Source organism: Dicentrarchus labrax, unplaced genomic scaffold, assembly GCF_905237075.1.
Source record: "Dicentrarchus labrax unplaced genomic scaffold, dlabrax2021, whole genome shotgun sequence".
Lineage (NCBI taxonomy): Eukaryota > Metazoa > Chordata > Actinopteri > Moronidae > Dicentrarchus > Dicentrarchus labrax.
The window spans coordinates 25870469-25886187 of NW_026136721.1; the positions used below are offsets into that span (position 1 = coordinate 25870469).

The following is a 15719-nucleotide window of genomic DNA, read 5'->3' on the forward strand; positions in this document are numbered from 1 at the left end:
CAGACGACCAGCAGCAGTGACCACAACATGATCCTTTGCCAGTTTCCACAAGCACTGCCAAATGGGTTCATTAAAGCACAGAGCCAGAGGCATGGCTACAGGGGACTGAACCCATGTCTCTGCAAAGGTGAGCAAGCGTAATACCTCTATGATTCCCAGATGCCCTAAAATCATTTTAAGCATAAAATATGAAAAACAACATCTGAGGATGCTGACATCCCGCCTCACAGTCCCTTTAAAATAGTAATAAACAAATGTATGTATATTGTGATAATGAGTGGTCATTAAGCAGTCTGGTATGGCTATTCATTGATATGCAAATTAAATAGGGGAGAAATACTAACAGCATTATCTATGAATTCCAGCACACTGTGTGAAAGCCATTTACATAGCAGAGAAGGGCCAACTGCACGTCAAGCAGGTTAAGTGCCAAAACTCTGCCATCCATGAAATAAAATGTTTGGAGGAAGCTAACTCCAGTGGCTAGCTGAACAATCTTCCACCCACGCAACAGTGAAGAAGTCAGTGACATCTGTGAGTCCAGAAAAGACATTAGAGATTTCCTTTTATTTATTTATTTTTACAAGGATTTAAAGTAGCAATTAATTCTGTGCACTGTCCACCTCTGCTAGTACCTCAAAATTCAGGTATTATTACTGTTTTTTTTAAAATCAGCCTTAAAGCAACATTATGTAACTTTTCTACCTTCAAATAACATCAAGCTTCAAAGTCATTTTCATGCTACCCTAACTTTTAATAGGGTGAACAGTTCCTCTGTGATTCCCACTCTGCGCCCCGCTCTTGCACTATGTAACTTTTGGCTTCGGGTCGGAACAAGTGCATATTGTTTTACGGCAGTAGACACATCTGTGTCACTGATTTTGGTGAAAATGGATCATAATTGATGAAGAATATGTTTTGTGGTTTTCCCTCTGATGTCCTCTGGCTGCTCTGCCCAAACTCTTGATGATTTACAGTGTTTGCTGATGGACGGTGAAGTAACTGCTGCAAAATCTAGCAGTTGTTATCTAGTTGGCTGAGTCTTTCAGGAATAATTTAAAGAAACTAACTGGTCTGTACCTTTTCAATCTTATGTATGAAAACAACGACCCATATAGACCATAAGTAGCTCAGTCTAATTTATCATATATAAATCATCATATTTAATATATATCATATATAACCAGGCATAAAGAAAGTTTTCTTCCTCATAGTTAAAATCATCATTACAGGTGGTAACTTGACTTATACTGTCAGTCTTGATTTACTGTTTTACTAAGGCCAAATTCCAAAAGTCCAAAACCCTTCTTTTCTTGTAAAGCTGGACTACAAGCTGTGCTTTTGTTCTCTCAAACAATTGGGGTTTTTGTTTCTACTTCCAATAAATATTCATAGCCTGATTATTTCAATAGGTATCTGATTTCAACTGTGATTATAGCAAAACCTCTGTCTCAATTCTCTACAGTAATAATTTGTATGGCTATGTCTAAAGGGCGAAGCTCTACTCTGCTGCATCAACACAGAGTCAGAATGGGAAAACGGAAGAGATTTGAGGAGTCGTGCATTGTTTTCAACAAACAACTGTATTCTGCTCTTTTGAATTATCAACAGTGAACTTGACAATAGCTATTCTGGGCCACATGAGAGAGCACAAGATGAGCTAGGATCTACATATTCATGATGTCTTACTGCCACGACCGTTAATTTGGTCTGTTGCAAAGAAAAAGACACCTCTTGGAATTATTTTTCAACTTTCAATCTGATGTCTGTAACAATGACTGACTGGGACTGCATTTTATAAAAAGGCTTTTCCAATGAGGAAACTGTTTAGCAGAGGGAATAAGCCATGTAGATCCTGATATATCTTGTCTTATGACCCATTTAGTTAGTAGATGAGGGCCAAATCAAGGGCTACATTCATTAAATATATGGCACCAAAACAGTGCAATTTCTCTTTTTCCCTGATTTATTTCATTACAATGTATGACTTTTCTAAAATGTTAGTGTAATATTGTGGCTTTATTTCAGGTGCGGCAGCCAACTGTAAAACTCCAATATGACACATAGCAGAAAACCCTGAATATATCGCAATCAAACAACACTACTACAAACCGCAGCCACAAAATTACAATGGAGCTGAGTCAATCTTAGTGTCACAATGACGACATGTTTCAAATAGGAAACATTTATTGCAGATTTCACATATGGCAGTGCACATTTCAAACCCAAATTTCAACCCTGCAGAGATCAATAGATAGAGGTGCTGATGTCAGACCAATTGATCCTGACCTTGATGGCAACAAGGAATTTGTGGCAGAGAATAGTGACTTCATGGAAAAGGCAGGACAGTAAATTCAACTTGAGAATAAACCACACCTGAACACACCTGCTCAGTAAAACCAGCCTGTTTACACAAAGCTTACGAATAAAAACCAACTATAAAGGGATCGTAGCGTAGCTAAAGTGGATGGGTGGGCTCTGGTGGGCTCTTTTTCAAACAAATTAAGTACTTTGAACAGAAAATTATGTTAATAGATCAAAAAAAAAAAATTAATTCTGAACCAGAACAAAATGACAAGCTGATCAAAATTTCTAAAAAGCACAGTGAACACTGTTGTCCTAAATGTTTAAGTAGATATCATATTAGTCTCAACGATACAAAACACACCAGCTTTAACTTACAGATTATAACAGTATCTGAATTTTCACTCATTTTGGCCTTTCTGCATTTCAGTGTAGTTTATAAAAAAACATAGTTGAATTACATGGGAATGAGGCGAACAGCTGAGCTCCTTTCAAAGACACCTAAACTTCCCGGATAGCACCAAAACCTTACTACTGTGAAGCGGAGTTTATTCATTTCAAATATAGCTTGTCCTCAGATATTAATACCTCAATTAAATCCAAATCCAAGGGGAAGTTGCAACAATCTGTGAAACAATTGTTTGGTCTTGGACCAGATACAGCATGTGTGTGTTCAGCTGGGTCTCAACCTCTTCAGCTGGCAGAGCTTTTCACTGTGATGAGCAACGATTACAGCAAGTCTGGGCAACTATCACATGCCAGAGTGTCACTGAAGCAGTGGTGCATGTGGCTGTTTGCACATGTGCATGAATAAATCGGTTGAGTCAGATACATTGTGTACCAGATGTAAAGATGCCGGTAAATATAAAATACAAGTTCTTCTTGTCTCATGCAGGGAGTGGGGGCAAGATGGGAAACAAAAAGAATCGGTGTTTACTGATCTTTACTTCAGTTTATTGTTTAATGGACTGGCATATGTATACATTTTCAAAATCTAAATAAAAACCAAGCATACAAAAAGTGGTGAAAATCAAGCAGTCTGCTTTTAGGGAATGCTTTTAGAAGATAACTTACTGGAGAAAACACACTTCTTTCAAGCCCAGGGAATACACTTAACACATGATGATGGATAAGCAATTGTTATGACCAAGTGATAGACCGGTGTTAAGCAGATGGTGCTGGTAATAGAACAATTTGAACACTTCCGTGAAAGGTTATCAGCTAGGTTACAATCTTTCATCACAACATGTTGTTGATCCTGACTCATCATTATAAGGAACTGTGGATTGAATTGACGTGGAGGAGGATGTCACCATGAGATGAATGGGCTCATTTTCTTGGCTGAGCTGAGATATAAGCAAATTTTCAACATGCTGATCGGCAACACCAATAGATCTACTTCAGTGAAACCTAGGAATGTGTCTGTCCGTCTACAAATGTACATAAATGTATGGATATAAACATACAATATACTGACAGAAATAGGCAAAATATGCAGCCCGCCATTGCCGTGGGCTGATGAAACACTGTGTGGTGACTTAAATGTCAAGATGAGCAGTGTATGCCAGCTGAGAATGGCTTAATGACACTTTTGCATTTCACTGGCATGACAGTGATGAGACTAAACTGGAGCCGCTGATAAGCAGACACAAATCCTCATCAGTGGTTTGTGTTTATGAGTGTGTCGACACACAAATGCTCATGGCCAAAAAAAAAACCCCACTTTAGATATTGAACTGGGAACAACGGTGTTGTACAGCTTAGATAGAGCTTGATGACAAGGTCAATGAATCACTTCTGTCTTCACCCTGTGTGATTCTAACTGCTGAAATTTTCCCATACACAAACAAACAACACAGTCTTTGGTGTTTGAGTTCTAATACAAAAACATATTTTATCTGCCAAGTCTGCAGTCAGACAAAGAGAAGAAGAGTATAATTGAGGCCATGATCTGAGAAAAATGCTGACAACAAACACCCCTCACCGTGGCCACACATGCAAAAACACACACACCAACCTCCACATAGAGGATTATTTTAAAGCAAAGAATCCTCCCAGCTTTTCATATACTTCCTGTTTTAATTCTGGCCACACAGCAGTTACCAATATTGCTCTAACATGAATGATTTTCCTCGGGAGGGGCTGAAAAAGCAGCGTGCTCTAATGAAAATTCATCTCTATTTTTGCTGACAAAAGACACAATTTGAGTCCAGCCGTGCACTTTGACAACTGAGTTACAGTGGCTGAAATATAATGGTGCTTTAGTGTTGCATAAGCAACTTGCTTTGTGCTTTAGTTTGATGCCTGTGACAGTTTGAGACAAGATCATAAAACCACAGTTTTAGTCACTTAATCATAAAACACACCTTTCATATTGTACAGTATGTATTTATAGTCCTCTAGCTGAAATACTAAAGCAGGACAATATTAGCTTTACTTGGAAGACTTATCACTGGAAAACTAAACTTTACATATGATATGACATATTATAATTGGAAATGAAACATACACTGGGTAGATACAGTAACATTTTTGAGTGAGTCAGTAGTAAGTGTTGTTGTTGTATAATAGTGAAAGATGTTTTTAACAGTTCAAACAACTTGTCATATTGTCAACAAAACTGTACAAAATAAGCTTCAAAATGCTAAAATTTTTTGCAGAGGTTTTGTATTAGATTGCATCACATACTGTATATTAGTGCTGTCAGTTTAACGCGTTATTAACGCCGTTAACGCAAACCCATTCTAACGGCGTCAATTTTTGTATCGCGAGATTAACGTTCTTTTTGACCTAGCCTAGTAGTTTTTTTCACATGCTGTTGGAACAACTAGTAATGTTAGAAAAACTATAACACCACACCAGATCTAGCTAGACTGGAAACAAAACAACAAGCACGCTGCACACACTTGTTTAAGAGTAGTAGACGTTACGTTTTGAGTGGATGGCGAGCGTGAGACGCCGAAATGGATGCTAATAATATTCTGAATGGAAAGTTTACTTTTAAAAAGTTGCCAAATGGTTCCATTGACAAGACCAAAGTGATCTGTGTGTTTTGTTGTTGTGAACTGAGCTATCATCGCAGCACGTCCAGTCTGAAATACCACTTGATGACCAAACACACAGCAGATGCGAATTCTCCGCCCCCTCGTCAAACCCAGGCGACAATGGATGATTTTTCAATAAAAACAACATTTGCACAAAGCAAGCCGATCCACTTTTGAAAAGAGCATTAAAATGAAAAAAAATAATGGGACAAAAAGAAATCAAGGGACATTTAGAATAGATAAATATGTGCAATTAATTGTGAATTAACTATTAATGCGATTAATCGCGATTAAATATTTTAATCGTTTGACAGCACTACTGTATATTATAGGGGTGTTCATGCGATTGTGTGTAAGCCCTGTGCAATATCTAAGTAAGGGAGTACTTAATAGACCGGTTTTACCAATTCACTACAAACCATGTATACATCACCGCATGCTCCATTCGCTAACAGTTTCACATGAGGGCACAAGTGCTGAAAATCTGGAAACAGAAAGCATTCCTGTTTACTCATGGACACCCATTTGGACAATCATTGAAATGTGAGCTCTGCCAGCTGTTAGAGGACAGTGAGCAACACATCTATGCTCAACCACAGGGAATGCCTCCCATTCACAGTAAAGCATTTGGTTTATTTTAATTTCTCGAAGCTACCAATACGGATAGCCGTTCCTATCCCATACTAACTGAATCCTCTTTATGTACAATACATTACAGTGGCTAGCAAATACACACATTTATCATGCATGCTCAGTTGCGTTGAGATGGACAATTTATACATCTGGGAACACATTAAGCTGTTTGCCGCTATTGTTACCCAAAAGCTGCTCTGCTATGGCTGCCACAGAGGAGTGTCACTCACTGGCAGGAATGCACACATTTACATGTGAACACCGTTATCAGTAAACTATTTGAGAAGGAGGAAGACTACCTAACTTGATAAACTAACTGGAGACAAACTTAATTCTTGTCAAGGAGTGATGAGTGATTTTTGTATTTATATTGCCATGGTTACATTCTCTTATTAATGGCTCAGAGGACGGAGAAGGAGAGTTTGTTTTCTCCTATTTACTCACTCAGACCAAGCTGAGTGGACAGCAGCTGTCCAGTGAGATGGATGTCTGTTCACTACAAGGGCTGAGAAATCTGCTGACAGAGCCTACTGCTCTAGTACCAGAGGGAGCAGCAATGAGAAAGCATGTAACACAAACATACATTATATGCATCAGTACAGTATCAGCCACACCAGTTGTCGCTATATTTTCAGAGAGTCGACATGCACAAAAAAGGACAGAACTGTAGGTCCACATTTCTAAAGTAAAAGTGAGTATTGTTTCGTCTGAACAAAATTAAGAGTTTAGAAACATATAGTAACACATCTAAAAAAAATTTAATTTTCTTTTTTTACTGTTCATTGAGTTTCCTTTTTCGGAAGTTCTTCATGCTAGAACAATTTCAAATCAACTCTTAAAGACGTTCTGCTTTCCAATTCATTTTATTAGATTAGATTACGATTAGGACTATTTATTAATATTGTAACTTTTGTGCCACCTTTTCCATTTTATTTGGCTTAAACAATACAACTTTGAACCCATCATAGACCTTTGAAACCTAACCTTTAATTTACTCCTTTGAAATCCTTTGTATGTGTATTTTCATATTGCCTCTTCATAGGCATTAAGATATATTGATCTGATCTTAATGCCTTTTTAAGTCGTACATACCGCACTTTTACATTGTCTTGTTGAAATGTGCTATATAAATAAACCTGTAAATTAACTGTAAATACAGTATATTTGTGTCTGTGTAAATTTGTAATACAGTGGGTCTTTTTTGGTGTGATGCCATCATAAGATCAACACTAGTTCTGGTAAAACAAGACTTCTTTTTCTTCAGGAAACAAAATGACATCTCCTGTTCGAAGATAGCTGCCCTGAGAAAGATGGTGGAAAAAAAAATTGCATCGACTCAGCAGCCTTCAGGTCAGACAATAATCCGTGCTGACATGTGTAATGAGTTAAGAATTTCTAGATCAACTTTCAGCTTTTTCTGTTGTCTGAATTTCCTCTCTGCACTGAGTATGATTAGTTTTTTGTGTACCGTATGTGTGCGTGTAACTGTAGTGTGTCCAGTGATGAGAGTGACATTTCAAGACAGGGTACTCCTGCCTGAATGTTTTCTGTGGAAGAGGTGGGGTGCAGATAGATGCGGCCATGGATCAATGCCACTACCCACCCATTTCTCATTCAGCTTCGTCTGAATGAGAAAGATTACTGCAATCACTTGGGCACACAGCAGATAGGGCTGACAAGAGTGTTTGTGAGCTTTCTGGACACGATGCATTCAGGTGTGAAAGGCAAACAGGGATGCGCCACAAAAACTAAACAAAGACAAAAGGCTTTTGTGAAAGACAGAATGACATCTAATCACCTCTCAAAATGATCAACACTTTTTATGCTGTTTGTTTGAATACACCTTTGCTTCGAGTTTATTTTTAATTATATATATGTATATTTGGAGGGGATGGACATCTTGGCACTTGCTCCTATGGAAGTTGAATGAACTGCCAAATCAATCTAATCTAATCAATTTAATGTAATGCATTTGGTTTATTGTGAAGCACTTTATACTGTAACAGTATTTTAAAATGTGCTATATAAATTATGTTTTACTTTATTCAAGCTGAGACATTTTGAATTGGGTGACTGTTTGTATTTGTAAATGACAATGCTTTTTAAAAAGCATCAATCAATATTTGGCCACTTTGGGAATGAAAGAGGTTGCTGTGTAGGGTATCAAGCATTAAACTGTAAGTTTTTATTCCTGAGGCACTCATTCCAACATGAAAAATCAATTCAGCTTAACAGACATACTGGAGTCAGTCCACTGTTCTACAATCAGGCGTTGAATAGTGAAAAGTGAAACAAGTGTTGGATAATGTGTAGTGAGTCACTCAAACAAAGAGAAAGAGGAAAGAGGGTGTAGATAATAGCAATAATTTACATAAGTTATACGTTTGGGAAGTGTTTCACAACGACAAGTAGTATGAAAGCTGACAAACATACCTCGTCTAACATACTATAGCTTAAAATCAGCTGCTGATAATTCACATTTAATAAACCTTAATAATAAAACTGCAGGCAAATCACCCATCATGTACCCTCTATGTGTGGCAATACGATGTAGAAAAGATCCCATAGTCTTGTTGTACACTAACACTATGTAAACAAATAATATAGATGCATTATTGAATATAAATCAAAAAGCAAATAAGTGATTTATTAAGTATTTTCGTATTTCAAAAGACCAATTACTGCATTTGAAATACAATTTTGACAGAATCATAACATTAAAAGAGAGTTATTCTGATGATTTCTAGTGATGGTGAAGCATGTTACACTGTCTTTATACCACTAGTACCTTACTTTTCATCAAGCTAGAACCTTAAAATCAGCTATTGTTACTCTGTGAATGCATCAACTTATATTGCCTCATTATCTATATTATTTTTATGTTTTTATGTAAAGTCAAAAACCCAACATAATAGCACCAAGATATGTTCATTATTCTTACCAAGATAATATGTTTGAAATTATCAAAACGTTACTGGTATTAATATAATATGCATAATTATGTTTTTATTAGTATATAATCACCTGAATATAATAAATCGTAATGTTTTTGTTTCCTTAAAATTAGCCTTTTATATCTATAGACACCATGGGTTGCCTTCTACGGAGGCCGCCATGTTTCTACAGATTCTACTAAAATACTGGCTCTAGATAGAACAGTATATGTTTTTTGTATATTTCAAGGCCACCACTAGATGACACACACTGAAGTCCAACACACTGGTCCTTTAAAAGTCCTGCCTCACTCTGTCTAACATGCAGTATATGCGCATTGAAACTTGTGTTGTGTCATGTGGAGGCCTGTTGAACAACATAACTCATTAGCTCAGGTACTGCATACTAGGCACAAGGTCCTACTGTACTGAATAAAAGACACAGCATAAAAACAAGAGAACAGAAAAATACCGAGAAATAGGTAATAAAAGAAGACATCTCTGTCACTGTGGCGTGACCTCAACAGTCACTGGTACAGTAAAAGTAAGAAGCACTTTCAATTTCAAACTTTAAATTCTTTAAATGTATGGCATTTCTTTATGTTTATGCATGTATGCGTGTGATGAGTAAAAACTCACCAGGTCTGTCTTGGGCATGTCCTGGTAGTCAGACGAGTAGTATGTTGCTGTTTTCCCAAAGCCATTGTCACCAGAGGCCTTTGGTGGCTGAGCATGTTGTCGGTATGTAGCACTCTTGGGAGTCCAGCAGAAGAGGTTGATGGATTCACGAACGCAGCGCTCAATGTCAATTTCTGTGCAACAAAAAGGAACAGGAGAAAAATATGAAACTGTTACTTGGAGATATAATGTTTGATTATTCACCAAACGAATCAAAGAATGAACTGCAGAATGATTTCCTGAGTGTATATGTTAATGTATATATTTATATTAATAACTATATATTGTTTTTATTTGTTACCCTATTCTAATATAAATGTAATTATATGTTGTGATCTGTGTGGAGCATGAAGGGACTACAAACTTTAATTTTGTTGTACAACCTTGTGTTGTATAATGATAAATAAATCACATTGATCCTTGATTAGTTTAGTGTGTTAGCACGCTAACATTAGCTAATGAGCACTAAACACTAAGTGCAGCCGAGGCAGGTAGGAGTGTCATTTTATTCTGCAGGTATTTGCTAATAAACAAGTAAAATAAACATTTTGACCTGATGTTGACGCTAGACGAAAACTAAGAGTACCGCCGAAGTTATAATAATTTATCCTGAGGGGAACATAACTGTCTACCAAATTTAATGGCAATCCATTCAATAGATGTCAAGACATTTCACTTAAAAACAAAAAAAAAAGAAGGAAAAACTGAGGGCATTCTGCTAATCTCTGAATTTTCAATTACCCCTGACAATATTTTACTTTAACCGATTATTTAACTGCAGTCTGAGAATATCAGTTATTTAAAATAAAAGTAAAACATAAGAATAAAAAAAATGTTTCCTCCCTTGAATCAGGCATAAATTCTAAGAGATTATGTAAATGTAGTGTGGGAGGTTTAGTTGCGGAAGTGAGCAGCTTGACCTTGGCATTTTGCTGCCATTAATAATCTTAAGTAGTCATTCAGCAGTGCCGGTGGCTCTTTAAGATAATAACTGGCCATCGTTCAGCTGCTGTCCCTCATCCGAGCTCTTGCCCCAAAATGGGTTTTTGTAGTGCAAAGCAAAATTTCTTCTCGTCACCTACTGCCTCTCCAGCAGTATCCATCCTTCTCCTGCTTCTTGCGTTGAGAATAGAGAGGATTAGGGAACAGGGACTCACTGGATTAGCCGAGGATTTGGGTAAATTAGGAATTCTTTCCTTCACACTCTTTCACACTGACAGCCTCTCTCTTTCACTCTCCTTTTTTTGTGGATAATAAGTAAGTCTGGCTAATGAGTGCTCCTTGGTATGACCTGCACCTGGCCCAGGCTCAAGTGAAATTATATAGAAGATGTATCTCCCCCCACCCCCCCAATCGGTCCCACGGCGGTGTCAATGTTAGGGGGTGGTCAGCTCTCATGCGCAAGGACCTCACAGACTCAGTTACAAGGTTCATTCCAGTGAAAAACACACTGGTGGTCTGAGATTCCTCACAGATCGGCTCACAGGCAGTTCAGGAAAACACATTTCCCTCCCTAGGGCGACGAACGCTGCATGCAATCACTCCTCCTGCTAAAATAGGCAGGAATGAGGAAGAGGAGATTGATAGTGGTTTTAACAAGCCCTGGGCTCAGCTGGGCATTCCGAGGCAGCCAATTCTGTTAAGGAGCAATTTTTCTTTTTAGTCAGACAAAATTACATTTTAGTAATTATGTATAGGCGTTGATTGTGAGCTGTGACTTGTTGCCACAAATAGTAGAATAGCATGATTACTTAAGAGCGACTCAGGGGCTTTGTGGAATTGGATTGTGGTGCAAAGGAAGATAGACCTGACAACAGCGGAGATGAGAGAATTTAGTGAATTCAAATAGAGAGAATCTGTTGCATTATAATGTTCCAAACCTTCATATTATAACAAACACCATGCAAATGACTCTTGATCATCAATTCATAAAGCCGACCATCTGCACTTCTGACAATTCCCTTTTAGAATAGCACTTTAATTGTAAACCATGATGACAGTGATAATATTAAGATGGTGTGGATGATAATACCTGAGTGCAAACATGCATGCTTATGCCATGTACATATGTACATACTTGTGCACATAATAGTGTTAGCTATTCTTTACCTGTCTTTGTTGTCCTTGGCTGTTATATCTGTAGTTGGTAAGTACACAGAGAGCAATGGAAAAAACTGAATTCCGTTTGTGTACACATATTGTACTGGACAAATTAAGCAGATTCTGATTCTAATTATGAAATATATTTTCAGACCTTGTAGTTTATCATGCAAGTAATGCTATTTCATTCTTTGGTTTGGTTGTTTTTTCTCTAAGAAATTGGAAACAAAGCAGCCTGTCAGTCTTCTGAATGCGTTGATTGCACACCAGCAGCACTCCACAGCAACCTACATGATCACATTATTAATTTAGTTTTACAGTTCTGAATGTCATAAAACACTGTGTCAGTCATTCTCAAATGAGAACTCCAACTCCTTCCTAATAATGAAGCTGCAAAATATCTACGGTTCTCTAAGGTCTGGGTATTTTTAGACATAGGTTAACTTTGAGCTCAATTTCTGAAGTGAATCTGAGATTATTAATGCATTCTGCCCTAGAATAATATTGTCAGAACCCTGTAGATGTTACCCAGGGCTTCCGTAATGCTGGTTTCAGAGTTTAAAGCAAGAAATGATGAGCCTGAAAGGTCGACCAGGAAGAAATGTATACAACGTATTGAATAAAGTATTACATTCATTTAAAACTGCTCCATGCCTGAAATCTGGTACGATGCCTTGGGTTGCCTGGAACAATGTTAAACTCATATTTATTTGCACATTCATTTCAAAATGCTCCAGACCAGACTATTAGCCGAATCACTAAATGTAAATGCAGATACATCACACCAAATATGTCATGCTCTCCCAAAACTAAACCTTCAACCTCAATGTTCTACTTCTCCTTGTGCTTGTATTCTCTAGGTGTCCCTGTGTGCAACGTTGCCTCAAGCACTTTCGACAGCTCATGGTTGTTTTTCTCAGAAGTAAGCGTTTATAACTAGAGCTCATCAGTTCTGTGCCCTGCTCTGTTCACTGAGACAGATGCTAATGTCCCGTGAAGGCAAATGCCGCTGCATCATCAGTAAACACACGGTTCCTGTCAGCCGGAGAGCCTCCCTGGTCCATTGTGAATCAATGAAGTCTCCAAACAAGAGAAAGTTATAGATCACCCGAGGCTACAAGACTAAGCAAATGGGAATCACAAAATGAGATTAATTGCCAACAAATGGCAGCCTGAGATGTATTGCTGGCTCTGAGGCAAAATGTTCCAACACATGTCGTACCTGTTTCACATTTAATTTTATTTCAGAGTCTGATACACTAATTGTGATATCATTCACAAAACTTAGTTTAAAATATATTTATTATTAATTGTCTTTCGCTTCATCTTAGAAATGGCTTACATAACATTTGTGTGAAGAGAAAAGTTGTATGAAGGATACTGAATTACAGTATACACCGATCAGCCATAAGATTATGACCACTGACAGGTGAAATCAGGCAGCAACTGAACATTTTGTCCTTAAATTGAAGTGTTAGAAGCAGGAAAAATGGGCAGCAGGATTTGAGAGACTTTGAAAAATGACAAATTTGGATGGCTAGAGACTGGGTCAGAGCATCTCCAAAACGGCAGCTCCTGTGGGGTGTTCCCGGTCTGCAGTGGTCAGTACCTATCAAAAGTGGTCCAAGGAAGGAAAAGCAGTGAACTGGAGACAGGATCATGGCTAGCTGATGCACGTGGGGAGCGAAGGCTGGACTGTGTGGTCAAATCCAACAGACAAGCTAGTGTAGCTCAAACTGTTGAAAAAGTTAATGCTGGTTCTGATAGAAAGGTGTTAGAACACAGAGTGCATCACAGTTTGTTGCGTATGTGGCTGCATAACGTTATGTCCACCAGGGTTCCCGGGTGTTCATAATGTTATGACTGATCAGTGTATATAATTCAACTGACATATTGACAGTTTGGGGAACCAGTGGTTGAACACGACCTCATAGTCTGTATCACTTGCCTTAAATCTGGACCTCTCCTCTTTGTTGGAATATTGGCAACTATAGACTTCACAGTGTTATATGTAATAGGCTTGTCACTGAGAATTATTGTCACTGGCCCCATTTACTGCCTAGAAGGAGGGAAAGAGAGGAGTGTGTCTGAATCATTTAAGAGCCACTGTCCTGTAACGTTATCTTGACCGTTAACTTTTATCCCAACAACTGCAGACAGGAATAGAAAGAGAGCAGCTTTTTTTCTATATCACAACTAAATGTCAAGCCTACTTATGTGTCTTTTAAAGTTCATCCATTTCTCCGAAACCTTAGATTAAGTCAAAATGTATAATGCAGAGTCCTTTACCTTTTTACCACGAACAGTCATCACCACTAAATATAGGCTTCCGTCATACACAGGCTAAAATTAACAAAAATGTAAATGAAGAGTTGTACCTGGTGCACAGTGGGAAATGATGTGCTCCTACAGAAGCAGGTAGTCACTGAATTGCATGACGACTGTCATGAATTGCAAATGCTAGTATATAGTTGTAATAAAATATATTATTTTCTCAAGGGTCAAAAGACAACAAAAACATTAACATCAGCTATGTCCTATCTTTTTTGAGTATGGTTAGACAAACATTCTCTTTGATTTCTCTTTCCTTGTGTGCTGCTGCAAAAGCTAGACTGAGTCTATTTTTCTTCTTTTATGATGTCCAGCCAGCATCAGTGCATGTTTTTTCTGGCTTCCCACATGCTGTTCCTGTGGTTACAAGCATGTGGAGCATGTGGAGTCTGCTCTAAAACAAATGAATGTAAGCCTCAGTTGTATGAGGACATCAATTCTGCACGCCTGATGGCAGAAAGGAGCAGGTGCAGGCCACAAATCACAGGATATCTAACATAGCTCACAGTCCGTGTGTGTGTGTGTGTGTGTGTGTGTGTGTGTGTGTGTGTGACTCATAACTACATGAATGAAGTGAGGCAGAGCACATATATACTGACTTTCAAAAACTTGCCTGACAGGGCTGACAAGAGCTATAAAAAATTATATATCTTACTTTTTTAACAAGGCCCAACCCATGTTTACTTTTGGTTCCTATACATTTGCATCTATGAATAACCAAAATATTTAGCACTAAACTGTTAAAAAAAAAAGGGTTAGATAGAGACTATACTGTAGGTTAAGAGGTTAAGGCACTGTGGTAGTCTGGCATGCCACTTGTGGGCTTCACTGTAGAGAAACAAGACTAAAGCCTGATTTATTTACTTACTCATTTGAAGCGACACCGTGGATATGGCATATGTACTGACACATGCAGCAACGCAGACACACCAGTGAGCAAGTATAAATGCTCATAACAACACAGGTCACTTGCTCTGTGGAGTTGTACTTAGTGGTGCTTTGAGCTAACATCAGCATAATATGCTCACATGACAATGCTAACATGCTGCTGTTTAGCAAATGTAATGTGTAACATGGTCACCATATTAGTTTAGCATGTTGTTGTGCTAAAATAAAGTACAACTGAAGCAGCTGAGAATATCACTACTTTTGCAGTAATTTGGTCATGAAGCAAATCAAACTTCAAACTGATGGCGGTGCTAATAGGTGGTGCTAATAGAAAAGTCAGGGAATCACCAAAGTCAGTATGCGTCATCCTTTGGGAACCACACATGTCTGTACAAACCCTCATGGCAATCCATCCACAATCTGAGCGCCTTGTGCTGTCCCACCTCAAAGCCATCACTGACCCACCCCTGGAGCCCTGTAGTTCACCTACAAAGCCCAAAGGTATGTCATAAACATTGCCCTCCACTTTATCCTCCAGGACCTAGGCTTCTCTGGAACCTATGCCAGGATCCTGTTTATGGACTTTAGCTCTGCCTTTGATCATGCTGGCTCTGCTACAGGACGAGCTGTCCCAGCTGAGAGTGCCTGACTCCACCTGCAGGTGGATCAAAGACTTTCTGTCTAACAGGAAGCAGCACGTGAAGCTGGGGAAACATGTCACAGACTCCCGGCCCAACACTCAACACTGTGGAGTTTTTCAGCTTCCTGGGTTGAACATCAGCTCCCTCACCAAAATAAAAAGCACAGC

At 38.4% G+C, this 15719-nt stretch overlaps 1 protein-coding gene across 1 annotated transcript in view; it reads right to left on the reverse strand.

The window, feature by feature from the left end:
- tbck (TBC1 domain containing kinase) overlaps positions 1-15719 on the reverse strand; it is a 45423-nt gene that overhangs the window by 10527 nt on the left and 19177 nt on the right. Inside the window, exon 23 of the mRNA XM_051383992.1 lies at positions 9554-9726. Within this exon, the coding sequence (XP_051239952.1) occupies positions 9554-9726 (173 nt within the window). The remainder of the gene's footprint in view (positions 1-9553; positions 9727-15719) is intronic.